Here is a 27,441-nt window from a genome sequence, read left to right on the forward strand (position 1 = left end):
ACCTTTACCTTTATTTTCATCGGAGAAATGTTGGAGGGTATGCTACTCTGTAACATACAGAAATTAAAATACTAAAACAGATAACTTTCTAAGCATCTGGGTAGGTTTGTCTAAACAGGAATGATTTTAGCAGAAAGAGTAAAGTGAAGGTGCCTGCTTGATCTCAATCAGCAGGGAGTTCCAATGGGTGCTGTGACACTAAATGATCCGAGTTCTTACAAATGCAGAACAGGTATTATGTGGCACTTGTAGTAGGCCAATCCACCAATCAAAGCGGTCAACTGGGCATATGTGAGGTAAGGCAATCTCGCAGGTAAACTGGTCCCAAGTTGTTCAAGGCTTTATATAGTGATAATAACACATTGAACTTGGCTTAGTAGCAAATCGGCAAGTAGCGCAGATCTCTTGAGCACAGGCGTTCTAGGCTGACAAGGTCTCACTCCTGGCTGCAGCCGTGCTGCGGCATTCTGCACGACCTGCAGCTTCCAGATCAAGTGCAAGGGAAGCTCCCACATGGAGCGCATTGCGGTAATCCAGTCTTGAAGTAACCAACACATGAATTATTATGGCAAAGCTTTCCCGGTCTATGGCAACCCATGTTGGGCTTTCATTTAAAGCTTGCCTTTCCACCCCAGAGCCTGTTTGCAACAGCCTTCGAGCGACTAGATGTGGCAGAAGTAATATACCGGGGTTCTTGGCTTCCACACCGTCTGAGAAGCACTGTTCTCAATCACTGTAATGTAGCTGGCCACTTCTGGAAACAGTGTGTGGAGTTAGATTGGGGGTGGAGAACCCGAGCCCCCCCCCCCCGACGCTGCTGTACTACAACTCCCATCATTCCTGACATTAGCCATGCTGGCTGGAGCTGATGGGAGTTATAGAATCCAACATCTGAAAGACAACAGGTTCCCATCTCTGAGCTTAGATGAACCTTTCAATCAAGGCAATGCCATTTGAGTGTGTTTATGTATTTATATGTATATAAAAATAACTGTAGTCACAAGATAATTGTGTTGTCATTTTAAATAGCATTTTAATGTAAAAAGGTGCATTTACATCTAAAGGTAGGCCCAATGTCAGATGAAAAGCTGAAACAGAAGAGAATAGCAGCTTTCCCCAAACTAAACCAAGGAACTCACAGCTAAAACAGGATTAAAACCCACATCTCCATTACTCATGGCCACAAGGAAAGGTGGGCATCTCAAGAGCCCGGCATTCTTGCCCTCCTCTCTGGGGGGCTGTTTGCACTGGTGGCTGGTTTACTATTGAAAGTACCTAGAAATTAAAACCACCTACAAGCAGTGTGGACTGACAACTTTTCTGGAATGCAGCTCGAATTTCCATCATTGCCTTTCCGCTGTCCTCTCAAAACTGTTGCGATTCAGGGAAGCAGAATAGATCCATAAGAAGGAACAGTACTGTTTCTGTCTAATGCTGCCAACCTGCAATGCCTGCTCAGCATCAAATGAGATGCCTTAAGCCTCCAAACCACCATCTCCTGCAAAGAATGCCCTGACACTCCACCTCTCAGGGCACTGGGAGTGCCTCCATCATCCAGAAGCTCAATGGCAGAGCCCTGTTTTGCATGCATAAGGTCCCAGGTTCAATCCTCAGCAGCTGCAGCTGAAGCATCTATGTAGCTGGTCTGGAAAGTGCCACTATCCGTCAGAGCCGTCACTACTAGGCTAGGTGAACCAACTCTCCGACTCCAAATAAGGCCGTTTAATACACCCTACATTACTGGAAACATTATTGGAAAAGAGGCCAGGAATCCTGTCTCTTTGATCCTCCAGCCCCATCTTGTGGGCTTACAGCAGTGCAGACCTCCAGGCAGGCAACATTTTGTAAGGATTCAGTGGGTAATACAGCCAAAGCACAAAAGCAGAGCGTAGATGTGGAAGGATCCTAAGCATTGCAAGGCGGCTGGCAGAATTCTAAAGGAAAGGGATAAATATCGCCAGAATTCCTTCACTCCTCTCTTGCTCGCTTTTGGCAGAAGCAAGTTCCCTATGTCAATGAGATACCAAACTCACAAATGCCAAGAAGAGAGTGACAGGTAAAACCTTCGCACCTACTACAAACTTTTGTGTTGTGTTCCCACCGCAATTCGTGCCTAGTTTTTCTTAGCTTCTCCCTGTGCCTTCCAGCCTGAGAGAGTAAGGAAGGGGGTGTGACATTTCACAGCTGTGGAGTGAAATAAGCTGGTGGAAAAGCACCACGCAGATCTGAAAGGCAGTGAATAAATTTGGTCCCAGCAACCTCAGCCGCCAGATGGAACTTAGCCCAGCAGGATGGCTAAGCTCCCATGGAGACTTCCTTCCAGACCACTGAAGTGAGCCGTTTGGGGCCCCTCAAAAGCATCCCCAGTGTGCCAAAAGCCACCAAATCAGATGGAAGTATATGTCACCAGAACCCCAAAAGGAAAAAGCTATTGATGACAGGGGAGCAAAACGTGTGAGAATTCATCTCTCAGTTCATCTGCTTTTGAGCAGAGCAGAGGTGTAGCTAATCGCTCTCCCCTCACAGGGGCTCGACTCCCCTTGCAAAACACAGAATGGAAACCTGGAAGGAGAGAAAGAGAGAGAGAGAGAGATTGTCATGGACTGCTATCAGGCTGCAGTAGAAAGAAAGAGAAACAGGGCTACCATCAGTTCTCTTGGGAAATGCAGTAATCCCTGGCTCTTCCCCTCCTTAGACTCTTTCCATTCCAGATGGGTCATTTTGAGAACCTTGTAAGTGAAATAACTAACAATAACTAAGAAATAGTGTCTGGGTTTTCTTTTTTCCTCCTCTCCCCTCCCTTTTTTTCTTTTATGTCAAGACTGCCTTAAGCTTGAAGACAAGGGCTATCTTATTATTAATCTTTTCAATCCACTTTGGGAGCCTTTCTCAGCTGCAGAGCAGGTTAAAATTCTTCAGATTAACAAAAAGTAACCAGAATGGATGAGTAGTGTGTGGGTCATTATTAGCATTCCTTCAAAGTAATCATAAGTGACCATTTTTCTGCAGATAATATTTTACTGTATCTCTGCTGCTCCTGTAAATTGCAGAAGAAGAGCTCTTTTTGGAGTCAAGGTGGGGGAGAGAGCAAGTGTGTGGCTACATCAAATACTGGAGAAAGAAGATTTGAGAAAAGTAGCCTTGCGTGTTATGAGCTTCCAAGACTCACAGGCCTTGCAGCGATTGTGCCTTGGAACTGCTGCCATTTCCTAAAATTTTAACACACCCCACCATTAGCAAATAAACCAGGGTCCACTGGCTTACAAATTTTCCCCCAAACCTGCCTTACAATAACCCTGTAAGGATTACAACCAAGTAAGTTATGTGCAGTGGTTTGAACATGCGAAAGCGCTGGACAAACCTCTGGTCTATGGGGTCATGAAGAGTCGGGCACGACTAAACAACAACAACAAGCATTATTATTGTTAAAAGAAATTATTTTGCCCACTGATTGCTTTTTTCTGGTCATCCTTGCATAAGAAGTGCATGTTATACATAGCCCCAACCTGCACCCTGGAACCCACCTTTAGAGGTCACGGGATTTGGGGAGTGGCTCAGATCGGGGGCACTTAGTTCGGAAGGTGATCCCGTCCCCCGGCAAAGGGGAAGCAATGAAAGGCATGAACCACACCAGGTGTCCCTGATCCCCCAGCACTTCCCGAAGGTTGTCTTTCCAGCCCAAGTCGTACTGACGATCTCCTTCGAACCATTCGTTGGTCGTCTGCCCACGCAGGGCCAGCAGGCTGTGAAAGAGCAGGAAGCCCGTGCAGAAGAGGAAGCCAACAATGCAGACGTCAGTCACAAAAGCAAAGATGAAGATTGTGATGTTCACCTGCCCTACAAGAGAGATCCAAGTGCTACGTTAGTTACCAAAAGGAGAGAGAGGAAGATGGGATCCCAGGACCCCTCCATCTGCTTTGCTGGAAAACCAGCAACTTTTGGCTCTGCCTCTCATCAAAATCTTTCCATTTCACCTTCTCTAAGAAATGCCTCTGTTTGCTCCCCACTTCCCAATGCCCTTTCCTTTTGTGCCATGGCTTGTATATCGTAAGCCTGACGGCAGGGATGCCTTATCTTTAGAGGAAGGGACCTTGCTGAGTGGTAAAGTATCTTTTTTGAATGCAGAAGGTCCCAGGACAGGTAGAATCATAGAATTGTGGAGCTGGAAGGGACCACAAGAGCCATCTAGTCCAACCCTCTGCAATGCAGGAATCTTTTGCCCAATGTGGGGCTCAAACCCATGACCCTGATATTGAGTATCTCATCCTCTATCAATTGAGGTAAGCCTGGGCTTGAATTAAACCCTCTCCACAGATACAGGCATCCCCCCACTTGTGCACCTACAACCACGTATAGTGGCACTGGGAAATAATTAAGTAATTTAATTCATACCAGGAAATGGAAGAAAAGAGCTGGAGAGTCCTCATGGCTCGTGAGGAGACCCTCCCCAGAGCTTGAAGAGGACAGGTAAAGGCAGCGGAAGCCCCAAAGAGACCAGAGGCACAGTTTAGGCTGCTCAGCCTCTCTGCCTAACAGCTGGTGCATGCGGTAGCACAGCAGCAACCTTTCCACGCATCCTCCAGCCTTCTGCAAGCCCCAGAACTTCAATCCCAGTTGCGGATATTTTTGGTACAGTATTTTTGATCTGGATTGGAGAGAGAGAGGCTCCAAGGGCATTTCAAGGGTGTTTAGGGGGCACTCCCCACTTACACGATTTTCCTGTATGCGTGTGGGGCGCTGGAACGTCACCCCCGCGTAAGAGGGGAGTCGCCTGTACTCTCAAAAGCAGGGCTGGTACTATTAAGAGTGGTGCAGAGGCCTATTTCGTCGGTTTCCAGCATGCAACTGTAGGGCTGTGATGGAGTCTGTACTGCGCCAATGAATCTTACCCATCAGTAACATAAGCCAGGGAAGCAGTAGCAGCAGCATCGCCTGGACAGAGGTGCCCTCCTGGAGCAGTGATAGGACCACATCAGCATTGATCACGCAGCCGTACAGCAAGGCGACAGAGCCATGTAGCAGCAGGCAAAGGAAGTAGCGGTAGTTCTGGTATCCCAAGCACTGGCCAAGCAAAGTGCAATGGTGGTCACGCCGCAGGATGCAAACGTTGCAGGAGAAACAGTGGCTGCAGCGGGGAGGCACGTGAGATTGGCAGGAGTAGCAGTAACTGAAAGAGAGAGAGAGTGAGGAGCGACAGTGAGGTTTCTACTGGGCTCATCTTACTCCACTCACTCAGCCCAGCGGCAGAGGACATGATTTGCATGCAAATGGACCCATGTTCAATCTCTGGCATCTGGAGGGGGGGAACCTTGCTTAAATCCCAGATGAACCATTGCCCAACAGTTTGCTTAAAACTGGGTTAATCTAGTGGTTTGACTTGGCATAAGGCGGCTTCCAATGTTGCTTTTTTAATCTTAGAAACTCTGGTTAAGTGCCTTTTGGCAGTTCAGTCCCTTGGGGAAAAGATCACACAGCAAGTGGGAGATGAACCCAGCTCCAACCACTGGCCACAGAGGGAGCAACTGTGGGGACGGTGCTTCTCTCCTCCATTGGAGGAAATAACACTCTGCTCCAAATGCAGGCTTCCCTGGGACTGTTGAGCAGCCAGAGGATTAAAGGCTGCTAGGTTGTGGGCACAGATATGTGAGGGAGTATTCTTTCAACCAGTTATAAGTCACCCTGAGCAACTGATTGAAAGGTGGAGCATAAAACTGATAAAACAATTAAATACATTGAAGGGGGTAACTATTTTTTTTAAAGGCAGTATGCCTTTCCCCCTAACCATAAATTAAGTTCTACTAAATTCAATGGGGATTACAGTACTCCCATTTATTTCTACCTGATATGCTTTTAATTGTTTATATGTTAATTTCTGCATTGACCTATTAAGAACAAAACCTTCTCAAGGCAGCATACTTAATAAAATCAACCTAAGAGACGAAGTTCAAAGATAAACAAAGAGGCAAATATCAGAAGAACATAAAAATAGGTCACATGACAGGTTAAGCTCTTGTAAATAATAATGCTTTAACCTGGCATCTAAAATCAGGCACAGAAACCTCCCTAGCATACAAATGCAATGAACTGCACAATGTAAGTGCTGCTGCAGTAAATACCCATTTCCTTGTGGCCACTGAGGAATTCATTTACAATATTCCTTTTTCGTTTGTACAGCATACTCATTCATTTTTTAATCTTACATATTAAATCCATTTCTCTAAATTCCCCTTGGTATTTCTCTCTCTCTAACACTTGCCTCCATCATCTTAACAAAGCAGGGTCTTGCTTACAAAAAAACTAAAACAAAAAAACCGTGCTGCAAGCCTGCCAGGTAAAACATCTGGTTCAGTACTGTTTACTCTGGCAGAGCATCTAACACAGAGTTGTCTACCCTGAAATTCTCAGGGGCCTTTCCCATTATCTGCTACCTGGTTCCCTTTTTAAGTAATGGCCCCAGAGATGGGACCTCCTGCCTGACAGCTGTGATTTCTCCTCAATTCCTTTCCCTTTAAGGTACCCCAAGCTTTTAGCTAGGCCTCACGGGTGCTGTTGCTCTCCTCAGGGCTTTTCCTCCTCTTGACAAAAAAGAGCTTTGAAAAAATAAAATCCAATGAGAAGAGTGCCTCTGAACATGTCAGGCCAAGGCGCTTTCCCTAGCCCAGGCTTCCTCAAACTCGACCATCCAGATGTTTTTGGCCTACAACTCCCATGATCCCTAGCTAGCAGGACCAGTAGTCAGGGATGCTGGGAACTGTAGTCTCAAAACATCTGGAAGGCCAAGGTTGAGGAAGCCTGCCCTAACCTAACAAAAAACGACTTCCCAGTCCTTTTCCCGCCACTTCCCCAAGCCCCGCCTCCACACTCCCACGCCCTTCTCTGATTGGCTGCCGTCCGCCGAAGCCCCCCCCAACTCACTCCCATCCTTGCCCCGCCCCCGCCAGCATAACGCCGCGCGTGCTGGGCGAGGCGGTGACGAAACGGCGCGCGTTCTCGAGCACGTTCCCCAGCAGGAAAAGCAGCGATGCCAGCGACACAAATGGGAATGCTTCCGTCCTAGGGGCCTCGCTCCCGCGCTCGCCGCCGCCTCCGCGTTGCCGAAGCAGCAGCACCGCGACCACCTCCAGGGCGAGCGCGCCCACCAGCGCCGCCCCCACGCACACGGGCAGCACCCTCCGCTCCCAACCGCTGCCGGCCATAGCGGCGCATGCGCGACGCCGAAGGAAGTCTTCGCCGCCAATCCAAAGAGCGAGCGGGCTCTGGGGACCGCCTTTAGGAGTGTGATTGGCGAGCCGCCTAGCCAATCCATCCGCCACGTGAGGCGGCCCTCGCGCTGTGTTTACCTCACAGCGATTCCTGTCAGTGGGGCGCTTGATTGACTTACGCTGCAATGTGAATATAGTCGCCTGTTTAATATTTAGCAGGTCTGCTCAGAAGCCCCACTGAGTCAAAACACTAGCAACTTAAGCTGCTGCACACCATACATCTAAGGGCCTCTACCCTAAGGTTACCAGATTTTTTTCAATAAATCCGGGGACAGTTAAAAAAATAATTTTTTTTTAAAAAAAGAAAAAAGTTATTTTAAAAAAATTAAGAAAAAAAGTCAATACCACAGATCAAGGTTTTTGAAACTGAGCTGGCGAGTAGGTCCTCCAGTGGGCGGACGGCACCCAATGGGGACTCCGAGATACAGCCGATTCTCCTGCTTTCGCTGCGGGTCTGCCCCAAAGCTCCCAGCCGCCGCCGGCTGAAGTGATCCAGCGCTTCCTGCCTCTGCCAGATCAAACTCAGAGCTTTTGCACGAACACACCCACCCCCGCACTGCTCCTTTCTCTTTCTCTCGCCCCCATCACTACTCCTCCCCAAAGCCGTGCAGCCGCAAGCAGCTCAAATGGAGTGGAAAATGGCCAGTGGTGGCAGATCGAGCCTTTAGATTACCTCCTTCACGTTTGGTACTTAGCTGTCTCTAATCTGCTTTTATTTGCCAGAAGCCCCCCTCCCCTCCCACCAGCTTGGGCAGGTGGTGGCGGGGGCGGCGAGGAGACAGAAGAAGCCGGGTGGTGAAGAATACAGTAGTGCCCCGCAAGACGAACGCCTCGCAAGACAAAAAACTCGCTAGACGAAAGGTTTTTTCGTCCGCGATTTGCCTCGCAAGACGAATTCCCCTATGGGCTTGCTTCGCAAAACGAAGCTTGCCCCGGGGACAGCGGGTCTTCTCTTTTGAAGCAAGGGGCTGCGGGGAGATAGCGATCTCCCTGCAGCCCCTTGCTGCAAAAGACGTCCGGGGGAAGCGGGGAAGCGAAGCGCTTCGCTTCCCCGCTTCCCCCGGACCTCTTCTGAAGCAAGGGGATGGGGGGAGATAGCGATCTCCCTGCAGCCCCTTGCTGCAAAAGACGTCGGGGGAAGCGGGGAAGCGAAGCGCTTCGCTTCCCCGCTTCCCCCGGACCTCTTCTGAAGCAAGGGGATGGGGGGAGATAGCGATCTCCCTGCAGCCCCTTGCTGCAAAAGACGTCGGGGGAAGCGGGGAAGCGAAGCGCTTCGCTTCCCCGCTTCCCCCGGACCTCTTCTGAAGCAAGGGGATGGGGGGAGATAGCGATCTCCCTGCAGCCCCTTGCTGCAAAAGACGTCGGGGGAAGCGGGGAAGCGAAGCGCTTCGCTTCCCCGCTTCCCCCGGACCTCTTCTGAAGCAAGGGGATGGGGGGAGATAGCGATCTCCCTGCAGCCCCTTGCTGCAAAAGACGTCGGGGGAAGCGGGGAAGCGAAGCGCTTCGCTTCCCCGCTTCCCCCGGACCTCTTCTGAAGCAAGGGGATGGGGGGAGATAGCGATCTCCCCCCAGCCCCTTGCTTCAGAAGAGGTCCGGGGGAAGCGGGAAGCGAAGCGCTTCGCTTCCCCGCTTCCCCCTGACGTCTTTTGCAGCTGTTCCGAAGTGGGGCGGGGGGCGGGGTCACCTGCCCCAGCCGCCCCACTTCGGAAAGCTGTTCCAGGAACAGCTCCATAGGAACCTCCATAGGCGCCCGTCACCTCTCCAGCCAGGAGAGCGCGCGCGGGGCTAAACCAGCCCCCCGCGACCCTCTCCCAGCTGGAGAAGTGACGCGCGCCTATGGCAGGAGCCTCCATAGGCGCCCGTCACCTCTCCAGCCGGGAGAGCGCGCGCGGGGCTAAACCAGCCCCCCGCGACCCTCTCCCAGCTGGAGAAGTGACGCGTGACTATGGCAGCAGCCTCTGAAGGATGCACCGAAGCCTGGCGTGGGGGGGGGGGCGGAGAGACCTTCTCCCCGCGCCAGCCTTCGGATGGCTGTCCTGAAGACTTGGGGTGGGAGAAGGGTTTTCCTTCCCACCGCCAACATTCAGAATGCTGTTCTGAATGTTGGCGGTGGGGAGGAAAAACCCTCCTCCCACGCAAGCCCCGGGAACAGAGGGAAAGCGCTGCGCGCCTTCCCCTCTGTTCCCGTACCTGTGCTGAAGGCTTGCGGTGGGGAGAAAAGCCCTTCTCCGCACCGCCAGCCTGGCAAGCGGTTTCCCTAGGAACGCATTAATTGATTTTCAATGCATTCCTATGGGAAACCGTGCTTCGCAAGACGAAAAATTCGCTAGACGACAAAAATTGCGGAACGAATTAATTTCGTCTTGCGGGGCACCACTGTATATGTGTGTTCCTCCCCCACTATATATTTTGGCCGCTTCTATACACGTTTATATGATAAACTGAGCCCAGGGGTGGGTAGAAATTTGGAGGAAGAGGTGGAGGCGGCTTCAGTTCAGAGCTAGTGGAGAGTCCGTGTCAGGACATCGCAATCCGCAGTCACACACAGAGAGAGGTGCATGGACGAAAGGGTGCTGGCAATACAATTCACTGGGATTTTTCTTTTAAGAGCGATTTCACTCGCCTCCCCCCCCCCCTCTCCTTTTCCTCTCTCTCTTCCTTTCTCTCCCCATTGCTTTCAGCGCGACCAGCTTTGCTCTTGATTTCCGTTCACGGGGCAGCAGCAGCAGCGTCAAGGAGAGAGGAAAAGCAAGGAGGGGGGAAAGCGAAGCTTGAAGGAGGTTTGGAACTGGATCCTGCTAAAGGCCAGGATGCCATCCAGGGAGATGTAAATGAGGCGGACGAGGCCGACGGAGATAAAGGGGGCTTTTCTATCCGATTTTCCCTCTTGCGCGTGTGCCTGTGCTAATATAATATATGGCGGCAACCAGGTAATGGAAACGATCGACTGATTTGGCTTTCTTCGTAGCTCCCCTCCTCCTCTGAGCAGTGGTTGAGTGGCCTGTATTAAGACAGTCTTGAGAAGTGTTGGTTAAAGCAGACAGCTGATTTAAAAAAAATAGAAAATAAGGCACTCATTTCTGCACCACTGCTCTTGTATAGTAAAAGTATCTCTTTCCTATCCGTCCCAAATTTGTTTTAATGTATTTCACTTTATCTATAATTGCACTACATAAATGGCTTCTCCGTTCTTAATTAATTTTCTCTATACAGGGAAGTTTTTTAAAATATTTGAACATTGATGTTACTCATAATGCATGTTCTCATGTCCTCTAAGAAATTGATGTATGGGGAAAGGAAGTATTTTAGGAGTAGCTTAAGTTACATGGTTGCTTTCCCATTTCTGTCCTTAAAGACACCCAATTTGGTTTTAAGCTACATCTTCAGCCCTTTGAGGACACTGGTACCGACTATTGTTGTTGTTGTTTAGTCGTGTCCAACTCTTCGTGACCCCATGGACCAGAGCACACCAGGCACTCCTGTCTTCCACTGCCTCCCGCAGTTTGGTCAAGCTCATGTTGGTAGCTTCGAGAACACAGTCCAACCATCTCATTCTTTGCCATCCCCTTCTCCTTGTGCCCTCAATCTTTCTCAACATCAGGGTCTTTTCCAGGGAGTCTTCTCTTCTCATGAGGTGGCCAAAGTATTGGAGCCTCAGCTTCAGGATCTGTCCTTCCAGTGACTATAGGTAAAGGGACCCCTGACCATTAGGTCCAGTCGTGGCCGACTCTGGGGTTGCAGCGCTCATCTCACTTTATTGGCTGAGGGAGCCGGTGTACAGCTTCCAGGTCATGTGGCCAGCATGACTAAGCTGCTTCCGGCGAACCAGAGCAGCGCATGGAAACGCCATTTACCTTCCCACTGGAGCGGTACCTATTTATCTACTTGCACTTTGACATGCTTTCGAACTGCTAGGTTGGCAGGAGCAGGGACCGAGCAACGGGAGCTCACCCCATTGTGGGGATTCGAACCGCTGACCTTCTGATCGGAAAGTCCTAGGCTTTGTGGTTTAACCCACAGCGCCACCCGCGTCCATTACTGACTGCCATATTTGGAATACATTCAAACACTAAAACAGCACCACAGCTCCACCTACAAGGTCTACAGTGATATGACACAAATTCACAAATACAACTGTTTATTTTAATAAGTCATTAACAACCGTAACATAACAAAGTAACATATAACACTTCATTCGTAAGGCGTCAGGGAACATCAACATAAGCTCTGAAACATCAACATAAGCTCCAGAATCGCCCAAAGCCCATAGTCATTCTTCCCTGGAGGAAAAGCTACAGGCAGAACCATCAAGATTCTCCCTGTAATCATAAAATCACAATACAGTAGATAGATATCAGTAGGATGGACTGGGCTGAGAAATATCCATAACAGTCATCTCCAAACCTTCCTCTCTTTGTCAACACCACTTAAGAACTTTGCATGTAAACATTGAAGTGTTAATAACTGTCATAACAACTGTACTTTACCAAATATTTCTCACAACTGCTCAGTGGCGTAGCGTGGGGGGTGCAGGGGGGGCCGGCCGCACTGGGCGCAACATCTGGGGGTTAGGGTTAGGGGGCGCAAATCCACGGGTTAGGGGGCGCAAATTACTTGCCTTGCCCCGGGTGCTGACAACCCACGCTACGCCACTGCAACTGCTCACCTGTAATCTCTGGAATCGCCCCTCCTCTGACATATTCCTCTGTGCTGTAAGAAAAGTATAAAACTCCATGCCTTCTTTTGTTCAGGTTTGCCTTCCTTCGTACCACATTGGACGTTTGGGAATAGTAACCCCTGTTGCAACTGCGCTCTATATCCTGGGAGACTTTCAGGGGCCAAGGGGGCATATTTTCTAGGAATTTTCCAAGAAAATGCCCCCTTCTCGCTGAAACTCTGCCAGAATATGCCCCTTTGCTCACTGAAACTCTCCCACAATATGCCTCCTTGCTCTCTGAAAAGTTCCCAGAATATGTCCCCTTGCCCCCTGAAAAGGTCCCAGAATATGCCCCCTTCCCCCCTGAAACTCTCCCAGAATATGCCCCTCCCCCCCGAAACGTTCTAGGAGAGTTTCAGGGGGCAAGGGGGCATATTCTGGGAAAGTTTCAGGGGGCAAGAGGGCATATTCTGGGAAAGTTTCAGGAGGCAAGGGGTCATATTCTAGGAGAGTTTCAGGGGGCAAGGGGACATATTCTGGGAAAGTTTCAGGGGGCAAGAGGGCATATTCTGGGAGAGTTTCAGGGGGCAAGAGGGCATATTCTGGGAGAGTTTCAGGGGGCAAGGGGGCATATTCTGAGAGAGTTTCAGGGGGCAAGGGGGCATATTCTGGGAGAGTTTCAGGGGGCAAGGGGGCATATTCTGAGAGAGTTTCAGCGGGCAAGGGGGCATATTCTGGCCCAGTTTCAGAGGGCAAGGGGGCATATTCTGGGGGAGTTTCCGGGGGCAAGGGGGCATATTCTGGGAAAGTTTCAGAGGACAAGGGGGCATATTCTGGGGAAGTTTCTGGGGGCAACGGGGCATGTTCTAGCCAAGCTTCAGGTAGCAACGGGGCATGTTCTGGCCAACTTTCAGGAAGCATAGTCTGGCCAAATTTCAGGGGGAATGGGGCATATTCTGGGAGAGTTTCAGTGGGGAAGGGGGCATATTCTGGGAAAGTTTCAGTGGGGAAGAGGGCATATTCTGGGAAAGTTTCAGGGGTAAGAAGGCATATTCCCGGGCGGGCTGAATGGATAGGAAGCAGAGGAGTGGAGCAATTTCTTAGGGGGACTCGGGGGGATGGGGATATCTTCAGGGGAGACCAGCAGGGAGGAGGACATAGTCTGGTTCGAGGATGAGGGGGACTTATCCCAGGGCAGAGCTAAGGAGGAAGACAGCTGCTTTTGGGGTGGCTATGAGCGGAGCAAGGAGAAAGAGGGTGCTCATAGGATCTTGCAATGCACTTCACTCCTTGGCGCGATTTCCTGTGTATAGCAGAACAAAGAAAAACCCCCACACCTTTTGAGTATTTCTGCAGCTAAAATCTCTGGAGCTAGAAGCATGCGTGGATCCTAACTTTGCCTCTGTTTGCATCCGGCTTCCCAAATCTGCCCCTGACAATCTCCTGGAATTTTATTTTTATTATCTATACCCTGCCCATCTGGCTGGGTTTCCCCAGCCTCCTTTATGCCTTGGCTGCTGGTGGGGCAGCAAGAGCAGCAGAACCTCCTGCTGCCTGTCAAGAGAGGATCCCTACTTCTTCAGACATCCCTCTCTGTGGCCTGCAGGTGCATCTCCCTCTCGTTCCATGGAGGCGGAGCTCCAGAGCACCCACCAGCCCCAGTGATGCCCCCCAAGAGACCTTGGGATTGCTCTCTTACCCACTGACACCCACAAATGGCTACCTTTGCTAGGACAGCCAGCCAGCTGGCTAGCCTGCCAAACTATGGTCCTAAAGGAGAAATAATGGCTACTTATAACAACCCCCATAATTGTTATCTTCTCAAAAGCTGAGTTGAACTGGTGTGCTACCAGTTCCTCACCCGGATGCAAATGTGGGACGATGACCGGGAAACACCGAAGTCAACATCTAGAATGTGAGGAGTAGAAAATGCTTTTGCAGCTCCCTCTCTTACAATGGACAGGGGAACGTCTCGGCCCTTTCCTAATCCGATTAAGGCTATGTGACTCTGTGTCCCTCACCAATTGGCTATGGAGAGCGCTGAGATGATCTGGGTTGCAGTGCATGAAAGCCTAACAGTTATGTATCCATAGCAGTGACCGGAGGAGGAATGACCACTAGGAGGAGTGTAGAGAGAAGAAATGCCCTGGTGCATCTGCAGCAGTACAACTGGATGCCTTCCTCTGCCCCAGATGCAACAAAACATGTCTCTCCCCTATCAGCCTCTATGGCCATAGCAGGCCACCTTCCAGCAGTTTGACCTCACCCCAAAAGGACCTTACTCCTCCATTGTCTCCCGAGACAGATGGATGCCTATATATATCAAAAGGGGCCAGTGAGAGCCTTGGGTGTCAATAAACCCCAAGCACCCAGTTTGTTGTCCTATCTCTTAGGAACATCTTTTTTCTAGGGAAAGGACAGGTGATGTGTTTCTATGGAAACCAGTAACCTCTTTCCCCTCCCTGTACCACCCAGGATCAGCTCACCTGCAGCCCAAGGCCTCCCCACAAGGCGACTCCTCTTCTTGGAGGCTCTGCCCCCTGGATGGTCTCAAACTGGGAGAAGACAAAAGGAGAGATGCCACTTGGCCAAAATAATCTGTGTCTGTCAGAGCTGGTGGCTTGGAGGCACAATAGTGGCCAAGGAGGTAATGGGCAGCCCAAGAGCAGGTCAGAGTCAGTAGTTTTCAAATTTATTTCATTTATTTTCCTCACCCAGGAAGTGCACTAAAGCACAGTGACAAATGTATATTTTCAGCGCACAGTTTTAATACTCTTTGGTTGGGAAGCTTTTGGGAATTTGTGCAAATCTTAAGGAAGAAAAAAAAGTAAGACTACTTCTCTGAGCACCAGAAATAGTTAGGAGCACAGCTGGAAAAGAAAGGAAAAGGTTTTTTTTTAAAGTGATTTGCTTGTATAGTTTTCTGGTTTTGTGCAAATTCAAGGACTCAAAAGAAAATAATAATAGATATATGCCTATGCTCCATTTAGGAGCACTGAACTAGTAACAAGCATGACTGGAAAAGAAAAGGAAGCGGTGGTGGGTGTGGAAAGGGGAGCAGCAGAAAGTGATAGGTGACCCATCTAACCAATGGAACAACAATGGGGTATCAGCTCCACCCAAGGCACTACCGATAACAGCATCAATGGGGTGGGGGGGGGGGAGAAAGACATAACATCTTACAAGGACAGGAAGAAACACAACAGACAGAATAATTGCTGCACCCAGGAAGAACAAAGACATAGTTTTAGTTCCTCACTTGCAGTTTTATAAATCATTTAATGTGTCAACACAAATACAAGTTATTATTATTGCATTTGTTGTATAAGGGATCATTATTATGACTAGAATATAATTGAAATGAATCAGATTTTGGAAATGCCGAAATAAAGAAAATCATCAAACCATCTAATCTAGCACATGGGGCCCAACTTTATCTAAATTATATAATTGGGTATTTGAATGATTGGTAGGAGTAATTGTATTATATATTGGTATTGTTATAATGAGGCTATTATTGGACTGCAAATAAAAACTAATAAACAATTATTTTTTTACAAAAAATTCTCCAGTGAAAATAGGGACATGGTACCATACCCTCCTACATACCCTCCTACCCTCCTCCAGTGAAAATAGGGACATCCTAAGGAAAAGTGGGACATTCAGATATCAAATAAGAAACCGGGACGGCTTCTCTAAATTAAGGATGTCCTTGGAAAATAGGGACAATTGGGGATCTGCAGCAGCTGTGTCCAGTTGTTTCAACTTGTTAATGTTTTTTGTATTGTATTATGATTTACTGTATATTTTGTTGTACAGAACCTTGGTATTTTGTATAAGAGAGCAGTCTAAAACCATTTTTAATACATAAATAAAAAGAAGCTAATAATAAAAGTGTGACGCGGCTATTCTCTCACCAGAGGAGTGACAGGGGGCGGTGTTTTCGCCCACTGGCGAAATACTGACATCTGCAAAGGACTACAAAGAGGGAAGGTGGAGGCAGCAGGAGAAAAAGGAGTAAAAGAAGTGATAAACTTGCCAAGGAAGGCAGGATCTAGAGCCAAAGGATTCTAGAAAAGAACAAAGTCCTTTCTTAACAATTGGGGTGGGGGGAGAGACAGGGTCAGTCCCTGGAACCTCCTTGGAGGAGAAACGCACATTCAGCCATTATTATTCTTTCGGCTCTCTTTTCTTTTCATATCTCCCCAATGTTGAAATCAATACTGTATGCTCTTGTGGGGCAGGAACCTGTCTCTCTCTGCCCATTCCATATTCTGCTAAACTCCCTTGGCTATAACTGGCACTCCGTAAACTAGTAGTTCCAAGAAGATTATTAACAGGGGAGTACAGTGGTACCTCAGGTTAAGTACTTAATTCATTCCGGAGGTCCGCTGGAGCACGATTTCTATTCTCATCCTGAAGCAAAGTTCTTAACCTGAAGCACAATTTCTGGGTTAGCGGAGTCTGTAACCTGAAGCGTATGTAACCCGAGGTACCACTGTACAAGGCAGCCTGTGATGTATAATGGGGTTGCCATACGTCAGACATTGCATACATTGATTGATACGTTCCGGATTTCCCCAAGACATGTCCAGGATCCCAGTGACGGTATTAGCATCCATGGGGAATTTTGGGAAATCAGTAAAATGTCTGGGTTTTTTGAAACTTTCCCCAGTAAAGCTCAACAACTTTGTGTTCTGATTTTTACTTCTTGAAGTATGGCAACCCTAAGATTATATACCTGCTGGGATGTTAGTGACAAAAAGGACCATGGGCTTCCTAGCCCTGCTGGCGGCACCACTTTCTCAGCACACCCCAGAGGGAGTGTGGAAAGTTAAAACGATGGCTCCAAACTCCCCAACACTCCTGGACTGAGGGGCAAGATAATGGCACAGCAGAGGGGCCTTGTCGCAAGTGGGGACCCTAGTAGCTGCCTAAGGATGCTATGTGCTACCAGGTTTGTGAGCTCATGGAGATGAAGGATCAGCAGAGAGAGATAAAGGCAGGGAGAGATGGGCTAGCCCTTCCTCAAATGCTAATTCTGGGGTGATGTAGCCAGCCAGATGGGCGGGGTATAAATAATAACGTATTAGTAAAATTATTAGTAAATTATTAGTAAAATTAAATTATTATGATACATACCATCGTCCTAGTTCTCCGCCTGAACCTGCTTCTGTTTAACTGCTTTGGAATTCTCTGGCAACTCGAGGGACACCGGAACTCAGGCATTGTGACACAAATGGCTTCAAATCCCAGGCAACCAAACGGGGGATCCTCCAGTTAGAGAGAAGGGGGCATATTCTGGGGAAGTTTCAGGGGGCAAGGAGGTATATTATGGGAGAGTTTAATGAGGCATATTCCCGGGCAGGCTGAATGGAGAGGGAGCAGAGGAATGGAGCAATTTCTTAGGGGGACTCAGGGGGGAGGGGGATGTTTTCGGGAGAGACCAGCAGGGGGGAGGATATATTCTGGTTCGAGGGAGAGGGGGACATATCCCAGGGCGGAGTCAAGGAGGAAGAAGGCAGCTTTTGGGGTGGGCTCAGAAGGGTGGTGGTGGACTTAAGCGAGAGATAATTGTTATCTTCTCAAAAGCTGAGCTGAACTGGTATGATACCTGTCCCTCGCCCGGATGCAAATGTGGGACGGTGACTGGGAAACACTGAAGTCAACATCTAGAATGTGAGGAGTAGGAAATGCTTTTGCAGCTCCCACTGATGCCCTCTCTTAAACTCCCTTGCTGGGATGTTAATGACAAAAAGGACCATGGGCTTGCTAGCCCTGCTGGCGGCACCAGTTTCTCAGCACGCCCCAGAGTGAGTGTGGAAAGTTAAAATGATGGCTAATGCTCACAGCAGTTGGGACCCTAGTAGCTGCCTAAGCATGCTATGTGCTACCAGGTTTGTGAGCTCATGGAGGTAAAGGATCAGAAGGGACCTGAGGAGAAGGATCAGCAGAGAGAGATAAAGGCAGGGAGAGATGGGCTAGCCCTTCCTCAAATGCTAATTATGGGGTGATGTAGCCAGCCAGATGGGTGGGGTATAAAAAATAAATTATTAGTATTAATTATATTATTAGGATGCATACCATCGGCCTAGTTCTCCGCCTCAGCCTCAACCTGCTTCTGTTTAACTGCTTTGGAATTCTCTGGCGTCTCCAGGGAAACTGGAACCCAGGCATTGTGACACAAATGACTGCAAATCCCAGGCAACCAAACAAGGATCCTCCGGTTTGAGGGTCAAAGTAAACTCTGCCAGCGGTCTGTTTAACTTTGGCCCACAAGGCCATTTTTCCACAGTCACGCTCACCTGGTCCATTGGAGATGATGAATTGGGCAAGAGTTTTGGATCCATCTTGAATTAGCTGCATAGACTCAGTATCTGGTCAGTTTGCTTTCTCCAACTCCACCGATTCCCTCTCTGCGGGTGAATGTCCCTCTCCTGAGAGGCTGGGGGAACCAGATGCTACATATTTTATTTTATTGTATTTTAATTTTTTAATTTTCTATACCGCTTTATAGTTTTAATAATTGAAATTGAATAATTGAAATACTTTATTGTCACTCGTACAACTTGTATACAGTGAGATTACATGGGCACCCCCCACTCAGCTCTCTTAGTCTTAATTCCCCTCGTTTACTGACACCCACCCACCAAACCTAAAGTCAGTTGCCCCGTTGTTATCTTTTTATTCAGCAGCCTAACAGCCCACAGATAGAAGCTGTTCTTTACCCTGTTGGTGCGACTAATTATGCTTCTATATCTTCTGCCCAAGGGCAGGAGATCAAGAAAGTGCCCGCCAGGGTGTGAATCATCCCTGAGAATTTTCCTCACTCTCCTGAGGTAACATTCTTCCGTTATTTCATCCAGCGGATTCACGGAACAGCCCATAATATCTTGTGCTGTATTTGCCACCCTCTGTAGGCACTTCCTATCAGTTGATGTCAAACCAGCGTACCACACCGTGATGCAGTATGAAAGGACACTTTCTATTGTGGACCAGCAGAAGGAGATCATCAGATTTTGATTGACATTGTTCTTTTGCAATACTCTGAGGAGATGGAGTCTCTGTTGGGCTTTCTTAACCACCTGGGTTGTATTGATTTTGCAAGTATGGTCTTCACTGAGATAAATTCCTAGGAATTTAAAGGAAGAGATTCTCTCCACACAGCCCTCCCCGATGTACAGTGGGGCTAGTTCTCTTCTCTACCTTCAAAAGCCCAACACCATCTCCATTGCCTTGCTGATATTAATAAAAATCTCTAAGCGTTTTACAGCATATTAAATAAATAAAACAATAAAACAATAGCCCGTTGATGTTCCTCTGGCCTCATGAGGAGCCACTTTCTAGGGCTGGCGAGTCTGGGCCCTGCCCCCTAGGCCAGGTGGAAAGGGCTTTGCAGGGAGCAGCCTTCACGCCTCACAGCCAGGCAAAGGTTGTGGTTTAAGGTTTAAGGCCCACCCTATTCTTCCGACTGTAAATTATTCTAACTTATTTCAAGGTTGCATTTTTATATTGTTGTAACCTTCCCTCGAACCGTGTGGTGAAGGAATAAAACTTAACAAAAAACAGCCCAAACCAATAGGGACTCAAGCATCTTGCTTTAATAATAGCACTTCTTTTTTCCTTTGGCAATAAAACAAGTCTGTTTCTACAATACAAAACAAAAAGATTAAACAGTAGTACCCAGTTGCATCATAGGAGTGTAAAATAATCCCTGATAACGGAATCTTCTGGCACAATTACAGAAGCAAACATCACCTCAGAAGTCTCCCATTTGGGCACCTCAAGGGAGACGTGAAACAGCCTCGGAGGGGAGTGAGGGGGCTTCTGCAGCACCTCAGGCGGCTTTCTGGGAGCAAGTGTGAAGTGGGTGGGGGAGACGAGTAAAGGGCATTCAGCTGCCGCAGCCTGGAGGCCCCAATTCACCCCAAACCAGTCTCTGGGTGAGGAGAATTCTGCCCCTCAGGCCTTGAGGTCAGGCATTGGAATGCTCATAGAAGCTTCCAGAGACAGGAAGCAGCCTGCCCAACTGTTGGCCAAACAGGATTGGCAATCATTTTGTGCCTGACCCTGTTTGATTTCCATGAGTCAGTTCCTTATCCAGATCGTACCTACGGGACCGCCTCTCCTGGTATGCCCCACGGAGGACCTTAAGGTCCATAAATAGCAAAACCCTAGTGGTCCCAGGTGCTAAGGAAGTTAGATTAGCCTCAACCAGAGCCAGGGCCTTTTCAAAACACTGGTGGAACGCTCTGTCTCATGAGACCAGGGCCCTGTGGGATCTGATTTCTTTCCGCAGGGCCTGTAAGACAGAGTTGTTCCACCTGGCCTTTGGCTTAGAACCAGTTTGATTCCCTCCCCCCTTTCTTTTTCCTTTCTCCTCCTGTGTAGAGGCTGCATCCTAATGTTTTAATGTATTTTAATCAACTTGTTTTTATTATTGGTTGTTAGCCGCCCTGAGCCCGGTCTTGGCTGGGGAGAACGGGGTATAAATAAAATTTATTATCATCATCATCATCATCATCATCCTGGGGATGGCGGACCCGTAGCCCTCCAGGCGTTGCAGGGTTATCAGTTTCCCATTCAAGAAAGGCACCCTCTAGGCAGGACAACAGTCAGAGAGGAGCAAGGCTGGCACAGGCAACTTCTCGAGATGTCAGTGATGTGAAGCTGTGGATGCCAAAAGGCAGGCACCAGTGAGGAAAAGGGGTCCCTCGGGCGAGTGCAAAATATGGGGCTGGAGAAAAGGGATGACGTCCTTGCAGCCAGATACAGTTTGGAAGACAGGAAGCCACCCTATGGCAGAGCCAGGCCATTGAACCATGTAGTTCTCTTTCCTCTCTCTACCTGGAGATGCTGAGGAGTGATCAGCAAAACATGCCACTGAAAGGCAGTCTTCCCCTTAAAAATAAGATTTCAGTCCGATTGCTTCTGAATAAAAGGCTGATATAAGCAGGGAGATCAGAAGCGGCTTTACACCAAACCAGACATTTGGTATAGCTAGCTCTGTACTGTCTACACTGACTGGCACCTGCTCTCCAGGATTCCAGACTGTGTTCTCTCCTCTGTCTACCTGGAGATGCCAGGGATTGAAAGCTCAGGCTTCCCCCATGTAGACACAGGCCTTTGCCCATCTGAAGAAGGAGCCCTGCAAAGTCCCCTGTCAGGTCTCAGTCCATACTTGCCAAACTTTGTATTTGCCAAATAAAAATAAAAAAAACAGAGGCCAAAACAGTTACAGAAGTGGGAATATTTCTTTGGCACTGATGCAAATATGTTTCAAAAACATAGAAGGCATCTCACTGGCAAATAGTGAAATACCAGTGGGCAAATCTGAGGCCAAATGCACACTGCACATTTAAAGCACTCTTTATAAAACTCCCCCCACCCCATTATCATGGGAACTGCAGTTTGTCAAGAGTGCGGAGAGTACTACAGTTCCCAGAATTCCCTGGGAAGAGGGACTGATTTTAAAACTACTCTGGGAATGGTAGCTCTGGGAGGGGGAGAGGGGTCTCATAACAGCACCCTTGACAAACTACAGCTCCCAGGATTCTTTGGGGGAAGCCATGGATGTTCAATGTGTTTCAAGAGTGCTTTAAATGTATAGTGCAAATACGGCCTGAGTGTAAGAAATATGGCAAATGAGTCGAAGGAAGTGTGGCCAACAGAGGGCTGAGATTTCCCAGCAAGCAGTGCTATGTTGCAGAGTGGGCATCCACCAGATGGCTATAGAAGCAAACTGGGAGGATTGAGCAGACATCCAGCAATAGGGACAAAGAAGGCAAGACATCCCTTTTTAAAAATTAAGGCATCAGGGCTCCCCCCCCCCCCCGCTGCCGTGTGCCTTAAGATTTTTGTCCACTATTTCAAAACAATGCTTCTGTGGGGCCAGCTCTTTGGCTGCCCCCCCTTATCCTGCACATACATCTTAAGACAAAAAAACCAAAAACTTAAGAGGAGGCCAACATCAGGACAAAGCCCTAAAAACTAACCAAAGCCAACAGCCACTGAAAAACTGGCCATCAAGAGGCAAGAGTTTTCCCAGAATGCACTGCCCACTCAGGGCTTTTCCACAGAGCCACCGTTGCTGCTCATGTTGGTGCTGTAATAAGCCCCCATTTTAAAGACAAGGAGCCTGAGGTCAAGTCAGGAAGGCCTCTTTTGTGCCAAGCTGTGCGGCAAGAGTCTCACTATGTATTGTTATTCAAAGCAAGAAGCAGCTTTGGAGGCAGCGCAGGATCTGAACAGCTTCCGAGGTCACAGGTGATGACCAGGCACGGCGGCAGGGAGCCAAGAGAGTCCACCTTGGCACGTGAGGCAAATGTGAAGTGCTGTGTGTGTGTGTGTGTGTGTGTGTTTAAGCACGTGTCTGTTCCTTTATTTGAGGTGGAAGCAGTGAAAAAGCAAGAAGCGACCACATTGTGATGCAAGGCACTTGCAGGTAAAAAGAACGAAAGCACAAAAGATGTCCGAGGAGAAGGGCCAGACAGCCGTGCAGGGATGGTGCTGTTTCTTCTTCAGGCAAACATGGTTAGTTGTATCCACTGCAGTGCAGGAGAGAGAGATAAAAAGAGGAATAGAGGAGAAATTCAGTTCTGGTCACCGTCAAAAGCAAATCTACCTAATTCACACTTTCTGAAACAATGCATAAACTGAAACATAGACACATCCTTCAAAATCTGCTCCTCTCCAAATTTTGCAAGTAATGCATACAAAAATGCATACATAGGCTGCAACACAATGCACAATCACATTGGGGAACACTGCATGTAAGTTAATGTAAGTTAAGGATAAATTATCGCAAAAATGCTGGTGGGTTTTCAGGAGGATTAAAAACATAGTAACTCAGAAACTCCAAATGTCATAATCGTTCCTCATAGGAAAACGCGTTCCACCCCCTCAATAATTTTTGTTGCCATTCACCGCACCTTTTCCAGATTTACAATATCCTTTTTGAAGTTCCAGGACCAGAACGGCACACGGTATCCCGAGTGTGATCTCACCAGACATTTGTATCACAGCATTATGACACTGGCAGTTTATTTTCAACGATCAGAGAGGCATTACCTTAACCAAGTCAAAGGTGACGATTCCATCCTTGTCTGAGTCCAGTGCTTGGAAAAACCCTGAAGAGAGAGATTGTGGGGTGAGTGGCAGAGTTGAGGGTGGGAATTAAATCAAGATATTTCACTGCAGGACTTCTCTGGGTGGGAAACAAACCCAAATCAACCCTGTTGACTTCAGGGACAGGCTCCAAAGAACTGCGCCAGGAGGGTGGCATGCCCAAAGATGCACCAGGCTGCTGGCCTGCTTCCTCACCCATTTCAAGCTGCTTTGGAAAGAATTTAAGAGCAGCATGGGGAACATATTGCAACTGCATGGAAATTTAAAATGTTGCTGGTGGTTTGCAAAGCCTTTAGGCACACCTAAAGAAACCCTCTAGCCCTGGAGTTAGAGCACTGGGGCATGCAAAGCCAACACCTTTCTAAACTCGCAAGGCCAACACTGCAGTCCCCTGCTACTCCTTTTTCTCCTTTGACTTCTAGGAGAACCCCAAAGAGGGAAGAAGTGGTGCAAACAATACAGCCTCCATCAGCCCTCAATAGCTATGGCGTCCTGGGGGTTGGGCAAGGGGGCTTTGCCCATAGGCAGACTAAAACAACCTGGTCACACATCAAAATACAAAACGACCACGCTACGAAAAGGGCACTCACGGAACATGGTTTCAAGTCGCACTAAGCAGCAGACAAAATTGTCAAAATCGATGGCCAGATCAGGTTCAGCGTAGCGGGTGATGATTAGCTCGTACAGTTTCTTGTTCAGCTTGAAGCCTGGGCGAGAGAAAGAAAGAGCAAACACATTTCATTCAGAAGCTGGGCGGCTTTCTTAAAAACACAACAGTGTCTCCCGCTTTTGAGGCAAGCCGAGGGACTGTGAGCAATTCAGACAGTCGTGTGCTTTGAAATCCAGCAGTTTAGATTAGACCTTGGTGGGGAATCTGTGGCCCTCCAGACTTTGCAGGATTCCAACTCCCATCACCACTAAACTATGGCCATACCAGCTGGGGCTGATGGGAGTTGAGAGTTGAAGAACACCTGTAATACAAAACTTATATGGCAGCTGTATCTCCACTATCCCACCTGGCTGGGTGCTGAGCAGGAAAGACAAGAGTCACAAGGGTCTTTCTCACAGGACCTGAACTGCCCATTTGTCTACATCATTCATGCACAGCTTCCAGTTACAATTAATGAGGAAAGGGCAAAGGAACTGGATATGTTAAAGAAGACAAGAAGGGTCCTGTTAGATCAGGCCAAAGGCTCATCTTACTCCAACATTCTGTTCCCACAGTGGCCAACCACTCAGGATCCCCGGCTGTTAGCTGGGCTACTTGATTCTGATTGATGACTTGGTTTTAATTCCACCTTGAGGACTAGTTCAGTTGAGAGGCTGCCTAGAAAACTGAATGCAATTAAAAAGGGGCAGATCACCTGCAGCCTCCAGAGCCATCCGCATCTCGTAGGCACTCATGCTCCCCGACTTGTCCAAATCGAACTTCCTAAAGACTGCCTTAAAAGATAACAAAGAGAAAAGGAGATAAGATGCCCCCCAAAAGGTGTCAACAGTGAACCCAGCAGCTGAGCCCCAAGAATCTAAGGTGTCCAGAGGAAAAAATAAATTATGAGTTCCAAGGCTCCAGTAGGAACCCATCAATTCATAGTCTAACCACTAGAGGGAGATCCAGAAAGGATCACTAAACTGCAAACTCTCCAGACTTAAGTCCCATCTAGAGAGAAAAGAGATTTCAGAACCAGATTCAAAATTCCTTAACATGCTCAAATTATGATACTGGACATCAACATTCACATTTCAGAATCAAATGGATGTCAAATTACAAAGTTTGATTGTTTGGGCTCTCTCATTTTCAGCCTACTCCATAGATATATTCCAATTTTTTGAACAGTCAATATCTGCAAAATATTGTTTGCATATCAGAAAACAAGCAGAATTCCCCAGCTTTTCCCTGCAAATAACAAAAATAATTTTAATTCCATTTAGCTATCCTGGTTTGCAGAGGTGGGGAATCATGTAACCAAGAGAATATTTGTGAAATATTTGGACTGGAGAGTCTTGTGCACCAAATTTTAAACCATGGGGAATCTGTGGACCTCTAGCTGTTGTTGGATTATAGCTCCCATCATCCTGACTACTGTCTATGCAGTCTGAGACTGATGGGAGCTGGACTCCACAATATCTGGGTGGGCAGAGGTCCCCACCCCACTGTAGCTACGTTTGTGTGGGGGTTTTTTTTACCCATAAATGGCTTTGATGACACTGTGAGCTTACCAAATAGCTCCTGATTTTGGTCCAAAGGATGTTGAACTCCACCAATCCAAGTTTCCCATTTCCATCTCTCTGATCAAGGAAGCGGATGTTAAGGAGACACTGCTGTCAAAATGCCACCGTCGCCTCCTTCCACCATCACCTCCCCTTCCCCTCCAATACCATACTCCCAAAAAATTAGTTTGTTGAACGCTTGCAGGCATATAGCTTAGGCAGAGGTTAAACTATGTCCAGCCTTCACATAGCATTCATTTTGATTCATTTGGGGGAAGGTTATAAGACAATCAACATGTGTCCCGATTCACTTGCGAGGCACTGTGTCTGTCTTCCCACAAATCGTTCATTCATGCCACGCTTTTCAATCCGGAGCTCCAGTGGCTGCCAATACACTACTGGGCCACATTCAAGGTTTTTGCATTAATTTACAAGGCCCTGAGTAACTTGGGTCCAGGATAGTTTAAGGGTTTCCTGACCTGTTATATCCTTGTCTGATCACTGAGATCTTTGGGGGAGTCTCTGCTGCTGGTCCCCCACACGAGGACTCAGATGAATGGCTCGCAACTGTCAGAAGCCATGCATGGAGTGTTGTGGGTTCAAGCCTGCATAAGTCCTTCCTGATTGAGATTAGATGGGCCCCCTCTTTGCTGAATTTCCAGTGCATGACAAAAACTTATCCCAGTAGGCATTTTAAGGCAGCATTTGGTTTTCTGGTGAATTTTTATCGCTTTATTCTCTGTTAGGTTCATTTTTATGTGCACCACTTAGAAACACTAATGATTATGTGTCCACTTGACCTCTTCGACTGATGGAATTGCGACTTTTGCAGGCGCCCCATAATACCCACTCTGCATCTGGAAAAACTCGATCATTTAGTGTGGCAGTGCTGACACTTTGGAACTCCCTGCCAATTGATAACAGGCAGGCCCCCTCACTGTGCCTTGAACAGATATTTGTATTTAGACAAGCCTCACCATATGCTTAGAAAGTTTATGTGTTATTAATTCGTTTTAGTCTATTTTATTGTGGTTTTAATTTTCTGTTTGTTTTAAATTATGGTTGTAACTTTTGTTAGTGATAATTTATTGTTTGATCTTTTTTGTAAATCACTTTGAAGTTTTTTACTTCTACAAACAAGCTGTATATAAATTTTGCGCAGTAAGTATTATATAAACATCTTTAAATAATTTTAAAAGTCTGTTTTGTTTTGTTTTTATAAAAGTGGATTTATTGCATTAGGGCAAAAGAGCATTATAATCTACTTTAATTAAGCGCAAACCTAAATTGATGGCACATGCTCCTCTCCTGCAAAATACTGAGAACCTGGAGCCGCCTTAAAATACACAGACCCCGAAACCAAAAAGGAAGGATACATCCATGAGGTTCACCATACTCCGACAGGACTCCAAACTGAACCCTTTCGTCCGAAGGTCTTTATCTGCAGTGAAAAGCAAAGAAGGGACAATTAGAGCTTTTCCTTTTACACCCCACGAACGCACGCAGCAAAAAGATGATGGAAATCGTTCAAAGGGACACTCAACAGTAGCACAAGGAAGCCACAAACCCTGGAACTATATGGCAGGTTTGTTACAAGTCCATGTGCAGGAAGATGGCGTGTTGCTGGTGTTCAAACATTTTAAATGGTGAAATCTGGCAACGCTTTTGTTGCCAAAGGGCCCTGGCAACACAAAGCTTTGCCAAATTAGTTTTATTCTCTGTTGAATACAACACTCAGCATTTGTTGTACACACATGCACACATTCCCTGACTTTCTGCACGACAAATGTTTTGCTATTTTAATTTCTTTTTAAAAAAAAAGATGAAGAGGTTATGAGTTAGTATCGGTGCTTACGTTTCCCTATGATTCTGTTGAGGATAGTCTGCAGTTCACGAACGCTGATTTCCATATCCTGCAAGCAAGGGCGGAAAAGAGGAGGAAAAAAAGATTCAATGTTATTTTAAGCCCACCTCTGAGCCACTCTTAAAAGAGGCGATTCCTGGAGAGGCCTGAAGTCAAGCCCTTTGCTCAGAACCTGCTCAGAACTGGAACCTGTTTCCCCATCACAGCTCCAGGCACCTTTGCATATCCAAGCTAAGTGCTCTGCTGCTCAGCTAGGACAAAGGTAGGGAACTTAATGTTCCTTAACCCCCCCTCCACCTACCACTGGCCAACTTTCACAG

The 27,441-nt window shown here is 47.6% G+C and overlaps 2 protein-coding genes across 9 annotated transcripts in view; both read right to left on the bottom strand.

Annotated features, from left to right (window-relative positions):
* Positions 1 to 1,008: 1,008 nt before the first annotated feature.
* On the bottom strand, positions 1,009 to 7,211 carry ZDHHC24 (zDHHC palmitoyltransferase 24). The gene is made up of 4 exons (XM_081174259.1): positions 6,916 to 7,211; positions 4,890 to 5,167; positions 3,525 to 3,837; positions 1,009 to 2,562 (listed from the first exon to the last, which is right to left on the bottom strand). Exons 1-3 carry the CDS (start codon positions 7,194 to 7,196, stop codon positions 3,527 to 3,529), a joined length of 870 nt encoding a protein of 289 aa, XP_081030385.1. The 5' UTR covers positions 7,197 to 7,211; the 3' UTR covers positions 1,009 to 2,562; positions 3,525 to 3,526.
* Positions 7,212 to 11,380: 4,169 nt separating this feature from the next.
* Positions 11,381 to 27,441, bottom strand: part of CAPN1 (calpain 1) — a 55,357-nt gene continuing 39,296 nt past the window's right edge. For 2 of the 8 annotated variants that reach the window (XM_081174065.1, XM_081174071.1), the window contains exons 16-26: positions 27,113 to 27,170; positions 26,634 to 26,698; positions 25,267 to 25,335; positions 24,411 to 24,489; positions 23,637 to 23,753; positions 22,990 to 23,048; positions 18,648 to 22,466; positions 18,225 to 18,364; positions 14,406 to 14,474; positions 11,929 to 13,222; positions 11,381 to 11,581 (exon numbers count right to left, since the gene is read on the bottom strand). In XM_081174065.1, the coding sequence (XP_081030191.1) occupies positions 22,440 to 22,466; positions 22,990 to 23,048; positions 23,637 to 23,753; positions 24,411 to 24,489; positions 25,267 to 25,335; positions 26,634 to 26,698; positions 27,113 to 27,170 (474 nt within the window). In that variant the 3' untranslated portion in view covers positions 11,381 to 11,581; positions 11,929 to 13,222; positions 14,406 to 14,474; positions 18,225 to 18,364; positions 18,648 to 22,439. The remainder of the gene's footprint in view (positions 11,582 to 11,928; positions 13,223 to 14,405; positions 14,475 to 18,224; positions 18,365 to 18,647; positions 22,467 to 22,989; positions 23,049 to 23,636; positions 23,754 to 24,410; positions 24,490 to 25,266; positions 25,336 to 26,633; positions 26,699 to 27,112; positions 27,171 to 27,441) is intronic. The other 6 variants (XM_081174072.1, XM_081174070.1, XM_081174067.1 and 3 more) reach the window with 6 other exon arrangements.

The sequence above is a fragment of the Podarcis bocagei genome, assembly GCF_964188305.1.
Source record: "Podarcis bocagei genome assembly, chromosome: 16".
NCBI lineage: Eukaryota > Metazoa > Chordata > Lepidosauria > Squamata > Lacertidae > Podarcis > Podarcis bocagei.

Excerpts from the sequence above, each read along its gene's own strand:
- ZDHHC24 (XM_081174259.1), bottom strand. The coding sequence starts at position 7,196 with ATGGCCGGCAGCGGTTGGGAGCGGAGGGTGCTGCCCGTGTGCGTGGGG. Across the intron at positions 5,168-6,915 it reads GGGGCGGGGCAAGGATGGGA|TTACTGCTACTCCTGCCAAT; the intron begins GTGAGTTGGGGG and ends TCTCTCTTTCAG. Across the intron at positions 3,838-4,889 it reads CTGGCTTATGTTACTGATGG|GGCAGGTGAACATCACAATC; the intron begins GTAAGATTCATT and ends TCTCTCTTGTAG.